General features: G+C 42.7%; 1 protein-coding gene across 1 annotated transcript in view; it reads left to right on the forward strand.

The window, feature by feature from the left end:
- LOC311239327 (neuropilin and tolloid-like protein 1) overlaps window positions 1–25,420 on the forward strand; it is a gene marked incomplete at its 5' end in the record, with an annotated part of 105,015 nt that overhangs the window by 68,803 nt on the left and 10,792 nt on the right. Inside the window, 5 exons of the mRNA XM_084327633.1 lie at window positions 4,533–4,574; window positions 6,459–6,586; window positions 17,341–17,569; window positions 18,837–18,950; window positions 24,834–24,978. Of these exons, the coding sequence (XP_084183759.1) occupies window positions 4,533–4,574; window positions 6,459–6,586; window positions 17,341–17,569; window positions 18,837–18,950; window positions 24,834–24,978 (658 nt within the window). The remainder of the gene's footprint in view (window positions 1–4,532; window positions 4,575–6,458; window positions 6,587–17,340; window positions 17,570–18,836; window positions 18,951–24,833; window positions 24,979–25,420) is intronic.

Here is a 25,420-nt window from a genome sequence, read left to right on the forward strand (position 1 = left end):
TTTTAAAGTAAAATAAAAGTTTGGGAGCGGCAGCGTGGCTCAGAGACGTTCACATCCTTCCGACCCGGAACCGGAACCCCTTTGGGAAGTATTTTGACATGCACATGGGTATCTTAGTGGTGTAGTGTATCTTGTAGACCAGGCCCATTGCAAGTTGCTGTACTCTGTCGTCTACTCTAAGCCATCCTAGGTTGTCAAAGTGGACAGGGGTGAGGTGGGTTTTAGGAGTAAGGTCAAGCAGTAGTCTGACCAGTTTGTTTTGTGATGTTTGTAATCTTGTTTTTAGTGCCTTTGAGGTGCTTTGGTACCATGAGGTGCAAGCATAGTCGTAGTACCCTTGAATGAGTGCTCCTGTTAGAGTCTTCAAGGTATTCTTGTTTACCAGAGAGGAGATCCGGTACAGGAATCTAGTTCGTTGGTTGACTTAGTTTTATTACATTGGATCCCATTTTGTCACAGGAAAGATTTGCCTCTATAGGATGGAACCCAGGTAGGTAATTTCATCTTTCCTTTTAAGATAAGATAAGATATTCCTTTATTGATCCCCTTGGGGAAATTCAGGCATCATAGCAGCATGGGGGAAGGGGGGGGGGTACAGGTAGTGAAAACAACACAAGCAGTGTAAACAAATAGGTCAATATAATTTACTATCTAACTAACTGAAATATACATTATTCATTATTCACAGTATCACAGTATCCACATAAGGTGCAGTATGCATAAGGTAGTGTTATTGTCCTACTTGGGTTCCTATTAGTTCTAGGTCGATGTCTGGCAGCAGTCGCTGCCCACTGTTGTGGAACCTGATGGCCACTGGTATGAAGGACTGTCCGAGGCGGTTAGTTGAGTGTCGGGGGGGTATGAGTCTGTGGCTTCCTTGTCACCTTCACCTAATATGTTTTGATCTGGGCCCTATTCCCCGTACCTGGTTCAACTAAGTCGATCAAGAGTCCCATTATCCAGATTCAGTTAACCCGATGTTTGAAGCCGGGATTTTCCTGTTCCTCGAAGGTGGATTCAGTCTCGTTAACTCGATTCAGACTTGAGACCCAGGATAAGTGCGCGCGGCCGCTTCAGTTGAAAAGCCAGCACGTATCGATAGCAGAGATCCTGATTCTCTAACGGCATTGATTGATTAATTGATTTAAAACTTTATTGACAGATTGCAATACGGCTCAATCGCCTCGCCGACAAGTTAAATGCGTTATCTATAGGCTAATTTTAAGTCCCTCATTACCCCAATCAATCAGATTATATTTCTTTAAACTTGCCTGCTCGCAGTAGGTTTATGGAATGGATAATCAAATGAGATCTTGCTAGCGAAAATAATTAGTTAAACTGTTATGAATAAGGATACGGCTCTCTTACCCATTGATTGATGTATGGTGGATCTTTTACTTATCTGCCCTGTGGTGTAACGGTATCTGCTTTTGACTTTCACACAGGCGGCCCGGGTTCGAATCCCACTTCTCCTAGTCTTTTCCTTCTTTTTGCAATGTAGGAATAATTCAATTTGGTGCACGTTGAGAGCTATATAAAGAATGACATCCTCAATGCATGTAGATTTATAATATTTTAACTTAAAACTAGGCTACTTTTGCGTATAATAATTAATATTATATTCCAAAAAATTATATTGGAAACATGGGGTTTCAAACACCGGTCGCCCGGTTGCCAGGATTGAGCACTACCGCTGCGCCACTGTGCCAGATGGGATAAATTCATTGTTTATACATTAATGAACGAGAGACCCGTGTTTAGAATATTCTTTCTTTTGAATGACGTTTTATCTCTTTATTCTCAAATGCATTAATGTGACGTCAACGGCTCATTCAATTTCTCAAATCCGTCAAACAGCGCATCTCATCAGACATTTTAATCCCAGTTACAATATCACACAAAATCCACAATCCACGCATAGACACTTCAATTTTATGCTTGAATGAAACAAAATCCAGGCGCTCCTCTCCTTCCTCGCTCCTCATCCACAGCGGAGAATATGAAAGGAATCAGAGCCAAACGAGCGATAGGTTTCAATCATTAAGGATATCCCCGCGGGATTCACATTTGCAATGCTGCGCGTTGTTAAAATAACCACATAATGTGTACATCGCACCTAGCGAGCGCCACGGTATATATAACGTGCATTATTTAGGACAAAGTGAATTTAGTATCAGCATTTTGGGTCTATTTTACATTTCAAAAGCCCCCTCTGGAAGAATGGAGCACAAAAACGTAATTCAGAATGGTATAATGCAGATCCTAGACTGTGGGAATAATTTCAGGAAACGAGCTGTCACTTCTTTGCGGGGGCGTGGCCATGTTCATCCGGCTAACTTGAACTTAACCCTGCTCTCGACCAGGCTCAAACTTTTTGATCTGTTGTCATGGTGATTTAGACAATCCAGCTTCGGGGAATGGGAAAGTCCGGCTTAAGTCAGACTTGACCGAAAGTTATCCGGCTAACTCAGTTATCCAGGTACGGGGAACGGGGCCCTGGTCAGGTGCGCTGTCACCTAAAATGTTTTGATCTGATCAGGTGCGCTGTCAACTAATATGTTTTGATCTGGTCAGGTGCGCTGTCACCTAATATGATTTCATCTGGTCAGGTGCGCTGTCACCTAATATGATTTCATCTGGTCAGGTGCGCTGTCACCTAATATGTTTTCATCTGGTCAGGTCCGCTGTCACCTAATGTTAATATGTTTTCATCTGTGTCCACTGACCACTGACACACAGTGGGGGATGTTTTAAAAATATTATTTAATATATAATATAATATAATAATTTGTGCTTCACCTAAAAATTTGGTCAGCAGCCTCCACTGGAGCACAGATGGCTCTCCTTCAGACTGTCCTTAACCCTGGTTAACCGTCTGTAGTGTGGTAGTGAAAGGGTTAACCTTATGTAATGTGGTAGTGAAAGGGTTAAGACTTAGCACAGAAAAAAAGAAAAGAGATTTGTGATCCCAATACAATTTTAAAGACACAGACTGTCTCTACGGTCTACACCAGCGTATACACAAATCAAGATCTAATTAGACAGATAGTGATATCCAGTACACACAGGTGATATACATGTGATATTAGATTCTATTGAAAATAGACCTGTAGGACAAATAGTTAAAAGTCCACACACTATACAGTCATATTCAACTGGAACAAGCTACCAGTATCCACAAGGCAAGTAAAGAATACATATAATTTAAAAATTAAACATAAAATATTTAAATTAAGAGATAACATTCAGCCACTAGATGTCACACTAGAGCACCAGCATGTAATTTATCCAATCGGGTGAATTCCATGTAGAGAAATTGGAAGTAGTGAGGGGATACATAACATGTAAACAACAACCTTGATTTTGGACCTGCAAACAAATGTTAAATGATGAATTCATTAATCAATATATATATTTTTTGTAATGATTACTCTACTTAGAAATGTTATCTATAGCACCTTTAACCCATTTCCTGCCAACACCGATTTAATACGTGTTTGTCCGCCAATCGTTGAACGCCTACCACATATATACGTTATTTGATCGTTATTTCTTTTATTCGCTATTTCCAATCGTTATCCATCCAGGGAGCCTGTGTAACCATAGGGAATGAGTCTGAGATTGCAAAAGTCCAATACCGCTGCCTGGTGGTATGCGGCCGATGTTGCACTCCCTTTGAGACTCTGTGTATGTGGCTGTGCGTCGATAAAATTCCTCGGGCGGACTTTTCTAGTAGCCTGGACCGAGGGCTTTATCGCATTGAATAGTTTTCGGGACCCCCGATTCATTATGCTGTGGTGGGTTATGTCGTGGCCCAAATGGACTTACGGTCTACCAGATGGCAATCAAATAATTGGAATATTCTTTTTGGAATCTCACCGGCCACAGGTAAGAGCAATTTAACGTCAATTTCAGCTTGATTGTGCCTTGCTTTCATAGCCATCGCCCTGATCAGTGTATGCTGTTGTACTAACAAATGCCATAATTGACAATCAATTCATCAGAAACGACCCGCCCCCTTTCATGCATTCATGATGGAACATAATATACCGATCATATGAAATGCCAATGGATTAAGTATAATATGCATTCGCGGGCTATTACTAGCCTCCCAGGAATTACCCTAAACCGCTCTAAAACCATACTTATATTCACCACGGTATAAAACGGGAATGTATGGATGGAAAAATTATTCCTTTTTCACATCTTGAACGATAGATACTCGATGTCAAATGGGACATAGTATTGCATCCATAGTTATATATATATATATATATATATATATATATATATATATATATATATATATATATATATATATATATATATATATATATATATAGTTATAGCACTGTCAACAAGGTGAGCGACTCCATTGGTTTAATGCGTGGCAGCACATGTAGTCATATCCCGTTCCCAGCGTGGCAGAGAAAGAGTTAACCTTTATGAATGTTATCTATAGCAGCTTTAAGTATAAAATACATCTGGAGGCCATCTTTAACATGTCTGATGTTGTGATTCTTTGCTTTCAGATCCTGAGTTCAGACATCTGGGAGCACTTCCACCTCTGCCTTGTACGTAGTGGTGCAGTATGTACTGATGTGACTGGGATACCACATTCTGTAGCCTACTGGTGTGACTGGGATACCACACTTTGTAGTATGTACTGTTGTGACTGGGATACCACACTATGTAGCCTACTGGTGTGACTAGGATACCACACTTTGTAGTATGTACTAGGGGTGTAACGATGCGACCTCACAACGATTAATTTCGATTACGATTATACAGGCAACGATTCAATGCATCACGAAATCTCTTCATTTGACCACAATTCGATTTGATTGTTTTAATGCCGATTAATTCAGATTATAATCGATTCTAACATTTTCAAATCGATGCAGTTGAATCGTCACATTAGAATCGATGCATTTAGATTAATCGATGCATCGTTACACCCCTAGTATGTACTGATGTGACTGGGATACCACACTCTGTACTGCTGTGACTGGGATACCACACTCTGTACTGCTGTGACTGGGATACCACACTCTGTAGTATGTACTGCTGTGACTGGGATACCACACTATGTACTGCTGTGACTGGGATACCACACTCTGTACTGTTGTGACTGGGATACCACACTCTGTAGTATGTACTGCTGTGACTGGGATACCACACTCTGTACTGTTGTGACTGGGATACCAAGATAGCAAGACACTTAACCCCTAATTGCTCCCGATGAGCAGGTTGGCACCTTGCATGGTTGCCTCTGCCGTCGGTGTGTGAATGTGTGAGTGAATGGGTAAAATGTGAGTAACAAAATTGTAAAGCGCTTTGGATAAAAGCGCTATATAAAAAAGCAGCCATTTACCATTTACCATTTTGAATGGGTGTATAGTTACTTGTTTTGAATGGGTGTAGTTGCTTGTTTTGAATGGGGGTAGTTGCTTGTTTTGAATGTGGGTAGTTACTTGTTTTGAATGGGGGTAGTTACTTGTTTTGAATGGGGGTAGTTACTTGTTTTGAATGGGGGTAGTTACTTGTTTTGAATGGGGGTAGTTACTTGTTTTGCATGGAGCTAGTTGCTTTTTTGAATGGGGCTACTTGTTTTGAATGGGGGTAGTTACTTGTTTTGAATGGGGGTAGTTACTTGCTTTGAATGGGGGTAGTTACTTGTTTTGAATGGGGGTAGTTACCTGTTTTGAATGGGGGTAGTTACTTGTTTTGAATGGCGCTAGTTACTTGTTTTGAATGGAGCTAGTTACTTGTTTTGAATGGGGTAGTTACTTGTTTTGAATGGGGGTAGTTACTTGTTTTGAATGGGGGTAGTTACTTGTTTTGAATGGGGGTAGTTACTTGTTTTGCATGGAGCTAGTTGCTTGTTTTGAATGGAGCTAGTTACTTGTTTTGAATGGAGCTAGTTACTAGTTCGTTTTGAAATAGTACTTTATTTACATGTTAAGTGAGATGGGGCTGGTCAGTGCTCGTGTCATGTGTCTCTAACCAGTGAGCCACACAGAGTGTGTTTCATTAAAGTAACCTTACCGTCTTCTCCAGAGTCAGACAAGAAGATAGATACCAATTTCCTCTCTTTGCGTTCAGTAGAAAGCTATCCAGATGCAAATTATCCTAGCTTAGCACAAATCAATGGAAGCAGATACGGACCACTAGCCTAGGTTAAAACTCTGGGAGAGGTGTTTTTGGCCAACAGATAGCTGGTCCGTATTCGCTTCCATTCATTTGTGCTGAGCTAGGCTAGCATGCAGCTGGATAGCTTTCTACTGAATGCAAAGAGAGGAAACTGGTATCTATCTTCTCGTCTGACTCTGGAGAAGATGGTAAGCTAATTTCTCATAATGCCGGTGTGTTCCTTTAAGGAAGAAATGGACAGAATGTTGTCTTGCTACATCTGAACAAAGCAACCGCTGACTGTAAACAATGCTTCTCCCCATCAGTCTGTGACTTTGAGCTGAGCGGTCCAGACGGTTTCGCGGAGTCCCTGCAGATTGCCAGGGACAGTCCCGCCCTGCCCACCGAAGCTATCGACTGCAGGTGGTACATCCGAGCCCCTCCCAAATCTAAGGTCAGTACATCAGAGCCCCTCCCAGATCTAAGGTCAGTACATCAGAGCCCCTCCCAGATCTAAGGTCAGTACATCAGAGCCCCTCCCAGATCTAAGGTCAGTACATCAGAGCCCCTCCCAGATCTAAGGTCAGTACATCAGAGCCCCTCCCAGATCTAAGGTCAGTACATCAGAGCCCCTCCCAGATCTAAGGTCAGTACATCAGAGCCCCTCCCAGATCTAACGTCCTTTCCTTTCTATCTGACTCCACTGGGGGTAACGGCTGTGAATAGTTAAAAAAGGAACACGTTATCATTATGATGAAATGTTCTTCTTACCGTTGATAGATATATTCAGTTCATTAAAGTCTAATATTTTATATCCAGCTCCTCTCAGTACATGGGTCCCTGGAATGTGCCAGGAGGCACCCAGGCAGGAACCCAGAATACATTGACCTGTGTGACCTGTGTGACCTAATGCATGGCTGTATCCAGGCACAGGCCAGGTTTATACTATGAGGAGCAAACCAGATTCATCCTTAGACTACTACCATATATTATGGGTTTCTGTTCCCATAACCTCTGTACCTAATGATACAGTCTCTGCCACAGTTAGTCTGAACAGCCCATCTGCCTTCAAGGATAGGAAAGGGCTTGGCCTAATCCATTTAAACATACGAAGCCTCCTTCAACAACATAAGTTAGACCATCTGAACATTTTAGTATCTCAGGCTGATCCTGATGTTCTGGTTTTATCGGAAACCTGGTTAAAAAATCTGACAATGACTCATCTGCAGCTTTACAGCACTATAATTTATATAGAAGCGACAGAGCTGGCAGAGGGGGTGGTGTTGCAATGTATGTAAAATCCTGTTTGTCTGTTTCAGTATTGAATACCATCACAGTTCCAAAGTGTTTCGAATTACTTGTGCTGAAGGTTGATTTGGGGCCTTGTAACTCTTTAGTTTTGATTGGTGTCTATAGGCCTCCCAAAGCTGAGGCTAGTGCTACTGATAAAATTATGGATATACTGTCATTATATTCTAATTCAGAGATGCTAGTGCTGGGTGATTTTAACTTGGACTGGCGAAATGCTGCTTCTAGTTACCTGAAGGAGGTGAGTGGTAACCTCTGCCTTACTCAGTTGATTACTGAGAGCACTAGACCAAACCCTAAAGATCATGCTAAATCCACTCTCATTGACTTGATATTTTCTAACAGATGTGACAGGATCTCTGCTAGTGGTGTTTTTGATTTAGGCATTAGTGATCATTGTCCTACGGTCTGTGTTAGATCCACAAAGCTGCTGAAATCAAGACCGCGTATTGTTCAAAGGAGAAATCTTAAAATCTTTAACCCCCAAACCTTTTTGGAGGACATTGCTACTAATAATAGTCTATGTTTAGCAGGGTCTGATAATGTGCAAACTGCACTGGATTCTTTTATAAAGACATTTAATTGCTTTGTAGATAAACATGCTCCTTATAAAAGGACTAGGATTAAGGATAGGGTGGCACCGTGGTTCTCAAGTGAGCTGTCAGCATTATTTTCTGAGCGGAACTCTGCGTGGTCACGTGCTAGACGCACTGGGGATACGCAAGACTGGCTTTCCTTCAGACAACTTAGAAATAGAACTACTGCAGCTGTGAGGAAGGCTAAATCTGATTACTTTTTAGACTTAGTCTCGAATTCCTACTCTAACCCAGCTAAATTCTGGGGTGCAGTAAACCTGTCAAAAAATAACCCTGCTACATTGCCATTGTGTATTAATGTGGCTGATTGTAAAATCTCGGATCCTCAGGAAATTTGTCTTGCTTTCAATAAACACTTCATTGAGGCTGGGTCCTTATTTGACAGGTTGTCTACTGGGCTGGCTCCACTGGATGTTGACTCTGACCCTAGCCCAATCTTCGATCATGCCTCGTGTGTACCTACATTTTCCTTCCAGCCATTTTCATCTAGTGAAACTCTCAATATCTTGCAATCCATAGACCCTAAGTGTTCTACTGGTGTGGACAATTTAGACTATTTTTTTATAAAACTGGCAGCCCCTGTCATTTGTGAGCCATTGTCACACATCTTTAACCTTTCTATTGCATCTGGCATAGTCCCGCAAGTGTGGAAATCTGCCAAGGTGCTCCCCTTGCATAAAGGGGGGGATAGGGATAAGATGGATAACTATCGTCCTATCTCCTATCTCCAAACTATCATGCCTAGCCAAAGCACTGGAGACCTTGGTAAACAACCAATTAAAAACCTTTTTCTCAAGTTGCTCAGTGCTAAGTACTCACCAATCAGGTTTCAGAGCAAATCATAGTACTATTACAGCTGTTACTTTGGTCACTAATGACATTATTTCAGCCCTGGACAATGGGAAGCATTGTGCAGTTCTCTTTGTAGACCTCTCAAAGGCATTTGATACAGTAGACCATCACTTGCTTTTGAATAGTCTAGCTAGCATTGGCCTGGATAAAGCCGCTTGTGCTTGGTTTTAGGACTATTTATCTTCAAGGTGTCAATCTGTGAATTCAGGTAACTTTCAATCTGATTTCCTGCCATTGTCTAAGGGTGTACCACAGGGTTCGGTATTGGGGCCGGTCCTCTTTACAATCTATATTAATGATATTGTTTCTAGTCTTTCAGCACTAGCAGGTTGTCAGGCTCATCTTTATGCGGATGATACAGTTGTCTACTGCATTGCGGATACTGTTCAGGAAGCTATTGTGAACCTGCAGCTTGCGTTTGACACTCTCCAAAATGCTCTAGCTAAGCTCAAGTTAGTGCTTAATGCTAGTAAAACCAAGTCTATGATGTTTTCTAGAGCCAGGGTTATAGATTATGACATGCTACACCTAACCAGTGTTGTGCTAGTTACTGAAAAATAGTAACTCAGTTACTTTACTAGTTACTCATTTCAAAAGTAACTCCGTTACGTTACTAGTTACTTACACCCAAAAGTAATGCGTTACTGTGAAAAGTAACTATTTAGTTACTTGAAGATGAAAAAAATTGCTCCCATGCAGCCAGATACAGATACTCAAAATCGGTTGATCAACTTGACAGTTTCCATTCACATCACTGAACTCTGCTAAGCAATGTGGTCACCGTCTAGATACAAACACAAATCACAAACACAAATGTCCCGACGTAATAAGAAATGCACCGTGCCTAATTGCTCGGGGAGGTTGCGCGCATGCACGTTTAGGTTGAGCGCATGCACGTCTAGGTTCTAGGTTGAAAATAAGTGCTTGAGGAAAAGCCTTGATATCTGTCGCCGGAGCGTTTCATTATAACAGTCTCGCAACGTTGTTTAAGATATCAATCGTGCATTGCAACGTTAGAATAGTTAGGATATCAATTGTGCATGAAAGGACTATATTTATATTGTTTGATTAGTATTGATGAGATTCCCTGGCAGATTTGTAGTCAAAATGCGTTGATGAACTTGAGTTTCCATTCATTTACATTCACATCACTGCACTCACCAGTGTCTGTCGAGATGTAAAGTTAGTCCAGCAGCCCCTTAAACATTTTCTTTGTTTCATTTCCATGTTGTACTGTATATTCTCTCTCCAAGTAGTTGAAAAAAGTGTTCCGTCCCATTTGCTGTGTGTCGCCTCGTATCATTCTACGCGAGTGGATTGGATTTGGATGAGTGACAGTCCTCGTAGTTAACGTTAGACTCCAGTATCTTTGAGCCAAAACACAAATGACATAACTAAAACGTTATTTTCTTTTCGCTCGACAAAAGAGAAATACGCGAGTGCTCTGCCTGGGCGCTGCCATTATCAGTCAGGAATCTCAGGAATAGTAAACAAAACACGCCCCCAGCATAGCGTTCCCCGCAGCCAGGAAGACAGGATATGAGGATAATAATAATAATAATAATAATCACTACCGCTCGCTATCAATCTACGCCGTATATAACGCAAATAACGCAGTAACGAACCATTCAGTAACGTAAGTAGCGTTACTGAATTTCAAAAGTAATGCGTTAGAGTACTAGTTGCGGCAAAAAGTTACTTCGTTTCTGTAACGCGTTACTTTGTAACGCGTTAGTCCCAACACTGCACCTAACAACAGCAAATGGTTTGTATATTGAAAGAGTTAGTGAGTATAAATATCTTGGTATATGGCTGGATGATAAACTTTCTTTTAAATTCCATATAGATAACCTAGCTACAAAATTACGGCAAAAGATTGGTTTCTTGTACCGTAACCGCGCTAGTTTTCCTATGTTCTGTAGGAAAAGAATTATACAGGCTGTTTTTTTGTCAATATTGGACTATGGTGATGTCATTTACAGGCATGCGTCTGCGTCTACATTAAGGCCTTTGGATTCTGCCTACCACTCCGCTCTAATATTTATTACGGGTGACAAATATGATACTCACTATTGTCTTTTGTATGAGAGGGTAGGCTGGCCATCTCTCTCGTTGCGACGTAGTTATCATGGGTATCTTTTTATCTACAAAGCAATTATTGGCAAACTTCCACCTTATATTACATCTTTGTTGGTCTGGAGTGCTGTCACCTACCAAACTCGATCGAATGATTGGCTTGTGCTCAGGGTGCCTCGAGTTCGGTCTGAGCTTGGAAAATCTGCCTTCTCCTACGATGCTCCATACACATGGAATACCCTGCAAAAGACTCTAAAGCTCGGAACATTCCCGTCATTCATGGAGTTTAAAGGCATTGCACTTGACCTATGTACTGAATCATGTAATTGTTTTTAATCCATCATTGTAGTAATTGTAATTCATTGTAATTATTAACTGTTATGATATTTGTGTCCTTTGTTAACTCGTCATCACTGTAAATGAGGGAAACCTCAGTGCTTTCACGAGTATAAATAAAGGTTTGAAATGAAATGAAAATGAAAATATACGACCAAGCCTGTCTGATCATCTATTTATTAACCAGTGGCTCGCAAAATTTGGAACCCACATAGTATAAAAGCATGGTTGTGTCATCATTCTGGAGCCTTGCAGCCCCCATGGAGGGCTGTGGTCTCCAGGACTGTTCCTCGTTCTGTGTGTTCCTGTCAATAAAGACCATCGATTGACTTCACCTTCGTCTCCTGAATATCTGTCCAGCTGGCTCATCATATCAATCCAAAGAACTCAGTTTTATACTATCACCGTCTTCTCCAGAGTCAGACAAGAAGACAGATACCTGTAGCTGTCTCAGAAGCTGGGATATATTTTCTTGATAGATGTATTTCATGTTTCTGTTATACTGTACATAAATAAATAATTATTTGAATTTATTACATGGCGTTTTCACATTCGCCGAAATGCTTGCTTGTGATTGGTCAATAGCGCGCGTCAGAGGTCCGATATTACACAATAATGACCGCTGTGGGACAATAATGACCGCTGTGCGCAGCTGTTCGCAATCAAGCCCACTGACATCAGTGCAATCAGACACACCGGCTGCCGGGGAAGCTGCTGGGGGGCGGAGCGACGAGCACTCAGCGGAGCCAGAACCAGTGTTGCGAGTCGATGTAAAATGAATTAGGTATATTGTTAGTAAGTTAGCCATGTAATAAGCGGGATAATGTATAGCTATACTCGATCATTGTCGCAAAATAATTGACCTTCACTGACGTTTAAAACACCTCGCCGAGGCAGCTCGGTATTTTAAACTCTGTGTCGGTCAATTATTTTGCGACAATGACCTCGTAGCTATACATTATCCCTTACTTATAAAGCTGTTAGAACATGATTGAAATATAATATAAAAAATAACATTGGTTATAAATGTATCTACAATACACCAAAGTCATATATTTCAGTTAAAATGTTGTGTCATTATTTGCTGTTTTATTGTGAACGGGTCACATGATGACCAGAGTTAAGTGAATTGCATTATGGGTCAGAAGCAACATGTCTGTGAAAAGCTCCAGCTAAATGTTACCAACTCTACGCTAATGGTCTAAGATCTGCACGCATTCTCTCTGTAGCTACGCAGTCCAATGAAATAATGGCCACGCACTCATCAAATCATCAAAACACATCTGTATGATGATGCATGGCCATTTAATTTGACCTGTGTAGCTAGAATACCAGTTCCCTCTCAGCAATGTTGTGCTAGTTACTGAAAAATAGTAACTAGTTACCATTACTAGTTACTTCATTTAAAAATGAACTCAGTTATTTTACTGATTACTTACACCAAGAAGTAATGTGTTACTGTGAAAAGTAACATTTTAGTTACTTAAAAAACAAAAACAACATTATTTAAATCGCTTGAATGTGGTCAATCTCACCAGCAATGACATCGTACGTGTGCCTACCCTTTATCCTTTTACAGGCCAATGCAGCTTTCTGGCATTGTAAAGTAGTGGGGTTTATCCAGTGAGATGTTATCCCGAGGACGGACCAAATGTCTGCGGTGGTCGAGATGTAGTCCAGCCCCTCAAACCTTTTCTTTAGCTAATTTTCCATTTTTGTATGAGTCGGATGAGTCCGGTTCTTTAATGTTAGACTCAGCTACTAGCTTCATTGAAGCATGCTGTTTCTCCAGGTGCTTCAACAGATTTTAATTGCTGTTTTGGGCAGTAGATAGGATCTTTGAGCCGAGACACAATTTACATTTAAATAAAGTGTTCTTTTCTTTGTGCTCGACAAAAGAGAAATAGTGAGAATATCTCCATGTGTAAAAACTCGACTTAGTGGGCGCCGCCATGACAGTCTAGACTAGAGTAAACATAAAGACGCCCACAACGTGTCTCCGCATGTGACCAATAGGGTAAATCTGCAGAGCCGCAGCGACCAATGTCTGGGCGGGGCTTCAGGGCCTGTACTGTGCGTGGGCGGGGCGTCAGGGCCTGTACTGTGCGGTGCACTACTACGCATGCAGGTGAGGGGGGGGGCTCTCTCGCTCTCTCTCTCTCGCTACGTGTTACTGGTCCGACATTAGCTCATTTTCAATTCATAATGACATTTATGACATACACAACATACGGATATACAGATATAAGAATCTAATCTACTGATTCTAATCTAATCTTTTTTTTTATCCTCTTTTTCTCTGCCTGATTTTCTATGCTTTTCTCCCCATCCCAATTTAGTCGTTATGCCAATTCCCCCCTCCCCTACCTGGTTCTTGCGTGCATGTTCCCCCTACTGGTCGGTACAAGGGAACCCTGAAGTCTACCACATGCTTCCTCCGACACATGCAGAGACAGCCAGCGGCTCTCTTTTCACCTGGCAGCGAGGACTCTCATTGGTGAAGTGTAACGTGTGGGAGGTCACGCTGCCTTCACCACTTCCTGCCTTTCGCTGAGCAGGCACCCAGACCTGACCTGACGCTGTCCACAACGCCAGATTACCACCCACGACTTCCCTCCCGCTAACTCAGCCAAGCGAGTTAGTATGACGATCGGCCCAAGCCGCCGCCTCTTGCATTGAATGAATGACATTTTTTATTTATTTTTTTATTATCTCCCCCCCCCCCCCCTCCTTTTTCCGATTTTTCTCCCATCCCACTGTTAGTCGTTATGCCAATTCCCAACCCCCTTCCTGGTTGTTGCGCACTCCCCCCTACTGTTGGTCCGGGAGGCCGGAGACTGTCACATGCTTTCCTCCGACGCATGTGCAGCCAGCCGGCAGCCAGCCTGGCAGCGCAGATTCTCACCGGGAGAGTGTAACGTGTGGAAGGTCACACTACCTCCCTCCAGATCCTACCCTCGCTGTGCATTTACATTTACATTTACATTTAGTCATTTAGCTGACGCTTTTATCCAAAGCGACTTACAAGTTCTGTACGACAAGACAGCAAGAAGGGTACAACTCTATCAGCTGAGTAACAATGTTTATCAAAGTGTTGCGTGTTACAGTGTAGGTTAGTTTATTAGGACAAGTGCATGACAGTAAGGTTAGTCAGGGTTAGATTTTTTTTTTTTTTTTTTTTTTTTTTTTTTTTTTATTATTATCATTTCAGATAATGGTTGAAGAAGTGAGTCTTTAGTCGACAGCGAAAGATTGGACGGGATTCGGCTGTCCTAACTGGGATGGGTAGTTCATTCCACCATTGTGGGGCAAGGACTGAGAATAGGCGGCTTCTCTCTCTGTGCAGGCGCCCCGACCGAACTGTAGGGGTCGCTGTCCACAACGCCCAGTATTGTATTTGTTCTTCCATTAATTTTACTAGATATAACATAATTTAGTATATTACAATATAGAATATACTTTTACTTATATTTAAAAAAATATATAAAAAATTCACTTGACAGCAGTGAATATAGTACAGCACTACATAACACAATATAACATAACTTTGTTTATCCTCATTACTCATTTCTGTATTTCTCTAATATGCAGCCTCTTGCATTGGTGACAAGCACAATCTCCGCTATGCCACCTGACCGCCTCATCTAATCTAATCTAATCATGACATTTATGACATACATGACATACAGATACAGTACTGTTACATTTGTGATTGATTGATTGAAAATGTTATTAACAGATTGCAGAATCAATACACACAATTGTTATGGGGATGCAGACCAAGACTTTCGTCTTGTTTACATCAGGGTCCCCCATTTTCAATTCATCGTAACATATATGACATACAGATAGACAGTACTGTTACATCTAGACATTTATGACATACCAGATCTACAAATAATAATTAATATATAATAATAATAATAATAATAATAATAATAATAATAATAATAATAATAATAATAATAATAATAATAATAATAATAATAATAATAATAATAATAATAATAATAATAATAATAATAATAATAATAATAATAATTGTGTGTATTGAGCTGTACTGTACTGTACCCATTCTGCAATCTGTTCATCAAAGTTTTCAATCAATCAATTCAATCATATACAGATTATGCAAATATAGTTAGAGTTACATAGATGGAGAGACTAATTAACTGGTTAGTTACATAGATGAGAAATTAATGAACTGGTTAGAGTTACATATATGAGAGATTAATGAACTGGTGATGAGTACCAGTATTCTCCTTAGACATAAAATCAGTTTTTCACATTAGGATCTAACATCCCAACAGGCCATCTGGTTTATGGTTTGATTCAGTTTTAGTAGAATGTGAAAGACATGAATGACATTGATGTGACATACTATAAAATCAGTTTATTTACAGTGCAATGAAATAGTTCTGGATTACTGTTACTGTACAGTTCAAAGTCATCTTTACCTTCTGTTTGGTATCCACAGTTTAAAACCTGACAGTCTTCCCTCTTGTCTGACACCCACTCTTAATTGTTTATATGGTATATATCAGTAAACACAATGGGTTTGATAAGCGATTGTTTTGATAAGGACCCCACAGATATGCAAATATTCGATTAGAATCCAGGTACTTTCTGTGTGGAGTTGGCATGTTCTCCCTGTGTCTTTGTGGGTTTCCTCCAGTTTCCTCCCCGCAACTGACTGTGGTGTTTTACAGTTCAGACTGATCTGGTACAGTAGCTCTGACTGTGGGGTTTTACAGTTCAAACATACACAGCCTCCGTCAGAGGAGTGGATAAAGGCTCTGTCGGGCAGCTGACCATATCTCCTCCATCACACACAGATGACCATATACACACAGGTTCAAGTTGAAGAAGTTTAATTTTAATGTACTGAATAATACAGGTACTTAAATGAATGTTCAATTCATCAAGACATTTAGAGACATACAAATATACAGTACTATGTAAGAAAAAAGCATCAAGTCATGTTTATCATTTTGGACTAAAATAGAGGAATGTTGCTCAAGGTTATAAAAATGCAATTGTGCACACTATGAACCGGGATTTGATTGAATAAGCAACACATGTGTTTTTTACAATGACATTGACAATGTGTATTGCGGTGGACAATAACAGAGAATGTGAAGTTGAACACCTTGTGAGAATGGTTCATGTTTAACATAGCTTTAACATTAGTTCAACATTATTCATTAATAAAGTAGTCAAAATGTGGGCCAAAATAATAGCAACTTCACATTCACATAGCGTTAGTTGGGTGTTTACAGGGAATATTAGCTAACGTGCGTTAGCTAGCTAACATTAGGTTAGTGCAGAACTAGCCCCCAGCTGCAATCCCGGAGCGTACGTTAGCTAACGTTAGCTCACCACTAAAGCAAATTACAGACGGAAAATAGGCCCTAATGTCCAAAATAGCGAAGGTGCCCCGGCCTAAGGTACTTACATTTTCACTGAAAGACATATTTGGTAATTTTTCAACGAAGAAGAATGAATGTTAAACCAGAGCTACACAGTAAATTTCGCAGAGTAAATTTTACTCAAACTGAGTACATTTGACTCAAACTGAAATTCTCTTAAATTTACTCTGCGAAATGTAATGTATGAAATGTACATACAAACATATTTGCTCCACACGCATGCGCACTATGAAGCCCCAGCCCAACATCGCATGCGCAGTAGTGCACCGCACAGTACAGGCCCCGACGCCCCGCCCACGCATAGTACAGGCCCCGAAGCCCGTCCTGACTCCATGTGACACAGGAGTCAGGACTGCACTGCAGCTCGCTACTGCTCGCTACCAATCTACAGAAAATTAACGCAGTAACGAACCATTTGGTAACGGTAATTGAGTTACTGAATTTAAAAAGTAATGCGTTAGAGTACTTGTTACTGTGAAAAGCAATGGCGTGTAACCCCTTCCCAACACTGCCTCTCAGTGCGACCAGCAGAAAGCTAGCCGGCTGTACGTTACCTACAGTAGCTTAGCACAGATGAACGGAAGATCTAATGGAATGGAATGTCCCGACAGATCTACATGCGCTTCCTGGAGTACGAGATGCACAACTCCAACGAGTGCAAGCGTAACTTCGTGGCGATCTACGACGGGAGCAGCTCCGTGGAGCACCTGAAGACCAAGTTCTGCTCCACGGTGGCCAACGACGTCATGCTGGTGTCCTCGGTGGGTGTGGTGCGGCTGTGGGCTGACGAGGGCAGCAGGAAGAGCAAGTTCAAGATCCTCTTCACCACCTTCCATGCACGTGAGTCCTTAAAATATATATACACATATATACCTTTCGTAAGCAGAGATCGCATAATTTAGTGCAGTAGGTTGTTTCGTCTTGCAACTGTATCAAACAGAAACTTCGAGTTGATTTAGTTTTCGTTGATGAGCCTGGAAAAATATGAGGTTTTGGCAAGTGAGAGTGCCTTTTTGTATTTATGTAAACTATCATTCCAGGCAAGGCGGTACACTTCGAGTTTGGTCAAACGGCCTTTATGTTCAAGTTTGCGACATGCCTTTTTCAAGGTGCGAGTTCCCTCCGTAAACCAATCCTTCTTTGTTGCCAAAACACTGACCCACGCACTTATCACATCCCGACTGGACTATTGCAACAGCGTTCTGTATGGGACATCCACCAAAATCCTCAATAAACTACAATACGTCCAAAACTCTGCTGCTCGCATGCTCACCTCCACCCGCCGCTCTGACCACATCACCCCCATCCTCCACGATCTCCACTGGCTCCCCATCATGTACAGGATTCAGTTCAAAATTCTACTCATCACCTTCAAAGCCCTCAGCAACCTGGCCCTCTCCTACCTCTCTGACCTCCTTCTCCACCACACGCCTACCTGCTGCCTCAGGTCCGCAGATGCTAACCTCCTCCAACCTATCAGAACTAAGCTCCGGACCTGGGGTGACAGGGCCTTCGCTGCAGCTGCCCCCACCCTCTGGAATGCCCTTCCCAACCATATCCTTTGGTACTCTCTCTCATCATTTAAAAAAGCCTTCAAAATCCACCTTTTTACCCTTGCTTTCAACCCATGAACTCCTTCCTCTCTCACCTTTTTATATAATTTATTTGATTTTCTCTCTACTAAAACTGTATTGTATTGTATTGTTTGTTTTGTAAAGTGTCTTTGAGCATTCGGAAAAGCGCTATATAAATCTGATGTATTATTATATACAAAAAATGTAATAATAATAATACAAATGATATATGCCTTCAATGCCCTTGAGTCATTAAAAAAAGACCCAATAATTTTTCCAATCAGGTGCATTCCACAGGGGGAAATGGGAAGTAGGGAAAGGATACATGTAAACAACAACATTAATTTTGGACCCGCCAATTTTTTTTATGATAAATTCATTAATAAATATTTTTGTATTATATATTATATATTTTTTCTGCACCTTTCTAAAAGCTCTGTGGATTTATTATTATATGTATATATATTTTTAAATGATTACTCTATATACAAATGTTACCTATAGCACCTTTAAGTTGTGTGTTTGTGTTGCAGCTCCGTGTGAAGCAGAGTTCTTCTTCTGCCACAGCAACATGTGCATCAACAGCACGCTGAAGTGTAACGGGGTCCAGAACTGTGTCTACCCCTGGGATGAGAACCACTGCAAAGGTACCTCCATACCACATTTATCATTTAATAGTTATTATTATTATTATTATTATTATTATTATTATTATTATTATTATTATTATTATTATTATTATTATTATTATTATTATTATTATTATTATTATAAACTTTATTTGTATAGCACTTTTCATACAGAAGTTGCAGTTCAAAGTGCTTCACAACAGTGAAAAATACAGGCATAAGCGAGCATAAAAAAAAGATAGAGAGGTAGCAAGGTAAGGTAAATCAAAGTGTTTCACATTAGGATCTAGCATTCCAATAGGCCTTTCTGTTTACAGTTTCATTCAGTAATACAAATAATAAAAATATAATAGACAGAGTAAAAACAAAGTGCAGTTGGATTCAGTTTAAAAATAGGCTAAAAATTATAAAATAGAACGGACATACAACAGGGTATTTAACATACAACAGAGCAGTGCATCAGTAAAGTGGTCCGCACACGGCGGGCGACCGACGTCGCCTGGTGATGCGATCGTCTGTCACTCAACGACAATCGCTTAGCCCCCCACACCAGAGCCGACCGTTCACAGGTATAATAAGCTCTGTTTAGCTGGGGGTGTGGTTTTTGGAGGACGGACCGGACGTTAGGTTGTCGTGAAGCGAGCATATTAGCAGGTAGCTGTGTTGTGCATTACGAGGGAAGTAAAACCCATGTAAAACCCATATTGAGCTGGAATTAAACCACCATATACGAATACAACCTCTCCTCTGTTAGTATTAGGGGTGCTGTGAGGGTGAGAACGCAATTGCAGAGGGAAGAGAGGAGGCAGAGACGGTAGGATACGTAGAAATCAAAATAAGTTTACTAGGACGACAAAATCATACAAAACAACACTGAAGGGACAGGAAAACAAAGATGAACGAAAACGGGATATATAAACTACTTACAGCACAGACGAACATGAAACAAGGCAAGGGGCGGCACAAAGGGCAAGGGAACACGGAGTAAGTGAGGGTACAATGGGGGTACAGGAGACAATGACTCCACAATGAAGTGAGGGCAGACCACACTTAAATACTACGCTTGATTGAATTACAAACAGCTGGCGAGCCCAGACAATAATACAGAAATGCCAAAAATATGAACACACAAGGAAAACTCAACTTCGACACAAAAGGCATAATCACATACAACAATCAGACAGGAGGACGAAATCAAACAAGGGAGGGAAGAGCCGAGGATAACAAACAATTAGAAACTAATTCAATAACTCTAAACCAACACAAGATGGCCGACTGCACCATCGGGCTTAGGTCACCAGAGGGAGGTAGGGAATCAATGTCAGGAGGGGGGAACTGTCCACTGTCATTCTCATGCCCGGCCCAGCAAGGGCTGGGCCTGGGGACGTAACAGTACCTCCCCCTCAACGGGGGGCTTCCAGACCCCCGAGAATAACGTCCGGACACAGGCGAAGGAGGAAGCCGGGATCCCGGACTGAACCCAGGGAGAGGAACCGGAGACCTGGGGCCGGGAGCCTGAGCAAAAAACCCAGGAGGGGTATAGCAGCCCCGAGGGCTGAAAACGGGTGCACAAGCCCGGAGAGGGGGGGTGGGGATGGGAACCGAGGTCTGGAGAGGGGAGGCAGGGAAAGAAACAGGGAGCCGGAGAGGAGAACTGGTGCTGGGAGCAGAGGCCCGACGAGGGGGGGTGGGAATGGGTGCCGAGACCCAGAGAGGGGAGCTGGACCTGGGAACAGAGGCCTGACGATGGGGGGCGGGAATGGGTGCCGAGACCCGGAGAGGGGAGCTGGAATGGAGGTGCGGCGGCGATGACCCCCGGAGCAGGATCCAGCGCAGACCATGGCGAAGACCACGGCGAGGACCAGGGCGCCGATCACGGCGTAGGGCTGGACCAGGCGGGGAGCCAGGACCAGTCGAGGAGCCGAGATCCGATGTAGCAGCCGGGCCAGGTGTAGAGGCTGGGCAGGACGCGGAGACCGGACCGGTCTCGGCGGCGAGGCGTGGCGTAGGATCCGGCGATGAGGGACCTGGAACAGTGACAGCCGGAGCTGCGCTGACCGGAACCAGGCTGGCAGCGATGGCCGGATCAGCTGTGGAGGCCTTGCTAGCGATACTAGCCCCGCTTGCCCTCCGAGCCTTGCTAGGCCTTGGAGGTTTGCGAACTGCGGCAACTAGGCTAACCGTGGGGCCTGAAACAGCTGTAGGGACTAGGCTACCGGGCTGGACAGTACTAGCTGTGGACATCTGGTCCGTCTCACGAACTAGGCTGATCGTGAACCTGGAGATTAGGCTAGCAGTGGGGACTGTGCTAGCTGGGGAAGCCTGGCTAGCTACTGGAGTGAAACTAATGGGCGGGGCAGTGCTAGCTGTGGACGTCTGGTTAGCTGTAGGAACGAAGCTAGCGGGCGGGGCTGTGCTAGCTGTGGATGTCAGGATTGCCTCAGGAACTAAGCTAACGGGCGGAGCTGTGCTAGCTGGGGACGCCTGGTTAGCTATAGGAGCGATGCTAATGGGCGGAGCTGTGCTAGCTGGGGACTCCTGGTTAGCTGTAGGAGCGAAGCTAACGGGCGGAGCTGTGCTAGCTGGGGACGCCTGGTTAGCTATAGGAGCGATGCTAACGGGCGGAGCTGTGCTAGCTGGGGACTCCTGGTTAGCTATAGGAGCAATGCTAACGGGCGGAGCTGTGCTAGCTGGAGACGCCTGGTTAGCTATAGGAGCGATGCTAACGGGCGGAGCTGTGCTAGCTGGATACGTCTGGTTAGCTATAGGAGCGAAGCTAACGGACGGGGCTGTGCCAGCTAAAGACATCTGGTCAGAGATGGACATCTGAGCAGCCTCAACGGCGGTGAGGGGCTCTAGGCTGACCGTGAACCTGACACTAGTCGGCAGGCTAGCTGTATTAGCCATCGACCTACACCCCTCCATGAGGGAAGTGACCTGGAGTTATGTCCCGCATCGCTGGCTCGTCTATCGGGCTCTCCGTGGCGACCCGGTCGATCATCCGGAACTAGAACACCCACTTGGCCGGTGAGTAATTCTGCATGTCACCGTCCATCAGGCTCCGGATGATCCTCATGGCATCGGCCACCCTTTCTGCTGCGTTCTTTGGTGGTGGAGTCATTCTGTTAGGATTAGGGGTGCTGTGAGGGTGAGAACGCAATTGCAGAGGGAAGAGAGGAGGCAGAGACGGTAGGATACGTGGAAATCAAAATAAGTTTACTAGGACGACAAAATCATACAAAACAACACTGAAGGGACAGGAAAACAAAGATGAACGAAAACGGGATATATAAACTACTTACAGCAAAGACGAACATGAAACAAGGCAAGGGGCGGCACGAAGGGCAAGGGAACACGGAGTAAGTGAGGGTACAGGAGACAATGACTCCACAATGAAGTGAGGGCAGACCACACTTAAATCCTACCCTTGATTGAATTACAAACAGCTGGCGAGCCCAGACAATAATACAGAAACGCCAAAAATAAGAACACACAAGGAAAACTCAACTTGGACTTGTTGAAGTGCCACAAACAACTAGCGACACTTTTTATTATGACATCCTGTTCTCCCTGTCACTTGTAAGATATAAAGGATTAAGCATATGTTTATTATATATATCTGTTTTAAATCTAAGCATATGTTAAGAGATGACTTAAGCGTCAGTAATTATGAAGAATGTCTTTGTATTCTTCCTCCTACTTGTGTAAAACTGTAAGAACTATAACTATAGACTCTAAAAACAATAACTTGTGTAAGACTACAATATATTGTGTAGTCCTGGAGAATGGAAAGAGAAGAGGCCTCTTCTCTTACTGTTCTGTGAAGCCAGGAATGTGACCTTGACAGAGAATCGCTGCCTGCAGAGTTAACCCTTGCAGTTATGAGGCAGAGAGCTTTTATACATTTTAAACTACAAAATACATATATGATGTGTGGGCATATCAATCAGTGTTTAAGTATATGAATATTGATTTGTACATGTATATATATGCTATATCTGCTTTCTGTAGAATTTGGATCATTGCAGACATGCATAAATGTTTAGTGACGTAATGGGGTTTTTCCCAAAATAAAGTAATCTGTTACTTCTCCAGTAAATGTAACGACTAGAAAGGGAGGAGTTCATCCTTACTGAGTGTGTTATGTGTTATGTGTTGATTGGATGGTAGAAATGACATCTGTTACAAAGGGTCAGATTAAACCGAATATATATATTTATTGCTTGAGATCCCTTGTATAATATTTGTATATCATCTGATATCCCTTGTATATTCTTTGTATATATACACGGAATATCCCTTTACCTAGGTACAAACCAGACCATAATATTCATTCTCCTATTGGACAGCGACCCCTAGGCGCCAACGGCCATACCCCCAAGTTTGAGTTCAAAGCCACCGCTAAGGCTTGTCTCAACATGTCCAGGTTTGCGCAGTAATACGAGACAGAACTGAGGTTGGCACTAGATTATTCACCTTACGTATAAATACGGCACAGGTGGAAACAGCAGCACTTCGTTCAAAGTATCGTTTCGTTCATTACTAGTAAAGCCTTCATCACGAGTCAACGACCAAGTGAAGTGAGCAACCTTGCGTCTAAATAGAGCACTTAGAACCGCGTGCGAATAGGATAGTAAAAGTGTCAGAGCTTAGTGAAATAACGTCCAGTTCGACCTAGTTAAATGTGAAGTATAGTGCACCGGAGAATCTACACCGGCGAATGCAGAGCCTTTTCCGGCTGGATTATATTGCCTTTGGTACTGTGGCTGCTGGAGCAGAGAACCGTCTACCCCACTGCTGTGTGGGATCTACCCGTGAGGAGCATCACTCGAGCCCGTCTATAGGAAGAGGCTGGCTGGCTTTCATCCATGCTGTCGCGCATACTGGATTATAGCTGCTGCTTTTGTCTGCCGATCAAGGGAGTAATGTACCGCCTCCCGTAGCTGGAGCTTCTTTATTCTTCGTTGATCCAGACTTTTGCTCCAGAACATTCCTCTCCCCTGCTGGCTTACAACCGGAGGGAACCCCCTTAGTATCTCCAGCTGACTACGAGTGTGCCTTATGTAATTCTTATGCTACAGGTGGTGTCAGTTATACCCATCTTAATATGCTCATGGACTTACGCTCTTGACCTACTTAAGTGTTCTTCGCCATATAAGCGCAATTCAATAATTCTCATTCTGTAACCTATCGTTGCTATAATAGTAAATCCCTCCAACTAGAACTTTAGGTGTCATTGTTGTATTCTTGTGTGGGTGTTCACCAGATATACCGTGTACTGTATGGCCAGTAATTAAAGTACATAGCTAAGTAGTGGTTTAATAATACCATACTCTCAATACAGTCAGGGAATTGTACCCCTCAGTTACAATTGGTCCTTCGAGCCGGAGGGTATCAGTGTAATATCTAAATATAATATTGATATTAACCATGGCCAGCGGTGAACACTCCACAAGCAGCTCTCCCGAGCTAGAACGCCCGCAGCGCAGACGTCAGCCACCTCCCTATCTAGAGGCATACGCTGTCAGTCTAATACCTAGCTTTATAAAGACATTAAATGCGGATAAATTTAACTAAATTATGAATTCATTAATCAATTTTTTTTTTAAATCAATACTTTTAATCTGCACCTTTCAAAAGTCTCTGTGGATGTATAATTCTACATAACATTTTTATCTATAGCACCTTTGAATAAGGAGCGCACGCCAAACTTTCTGGTCAGATTTGCTCACGAGATCTTCTTTTGTGTGAAATGTTGATCTGTCGTGAACACGAGTGTGGGCGCGTTGAGCGAGTTCACCGGTCAAAATTGAACCGGTTTGAACTTTGACCTTTTAGAGAGTCTTATGTCAGAAGTGAACCATGTGTTTCTTGTAAACCCTCGGTCCTACTGGGTCTCAGAGAAGACGACGGCCAGTATACTGGACAACCTGGACCACACCAACCTCTCCATCATCGGGGTGACCGTCATCCTGGTCATCATCCTCCTCACCGTCTCCGGAGTCATCCAGGTCAAGCAGCCTCGCAAGAAGTACATCATCCCAAGGTAGAGATTCGCTGAGGGGGCTCAAGAGGTAGAGTGGTCGTCTGGTAGTCAGAAGGTTGGCACCTTGCATGGTGTGTGAATGTGTGAGTGAATGGGTGAATGTGAGGAACAGAACATATGTAAAGCGCTTTGGATAAAAATTCACCATTTAGAGACACGTTCACATACTCTCACTGTCTGCTGATTCTGAGAACTACCCACGACAGTAGAGCCTGTGAGTGACAGTAGAGTCTGTGAGTGACAGTCGAGCCTGTGACAGTTGAGACAGTAGAGCCTGTGAGTGACAGTAGAGCCTGTGAGTGACAATAGTCTGTGAGTGACAGTCGAGCCTGTGACAGTTGAGACAGTAGAGCCTGTGAGTGACAGTAGAGCCTGTGAGTCACAGTAGAGTCTGTGAGTGACAGTAGAGTCTGTGACAGTAGAGTCTGTGAGTGACAGTAGA

Source organism: Notolepis coatsorum (assembly GCF_963971535.1).
Source record: "Notolepis coatsorum genome assembly, chromosome: 13".
Classification (NCBI taxonomy): domain Eukaryota; kingdom Metazoa; phylum Chordata; class Actinopteri; order Aulopiformes; family Paralepididae; genus Notolepis; species Notolepis coatsorum.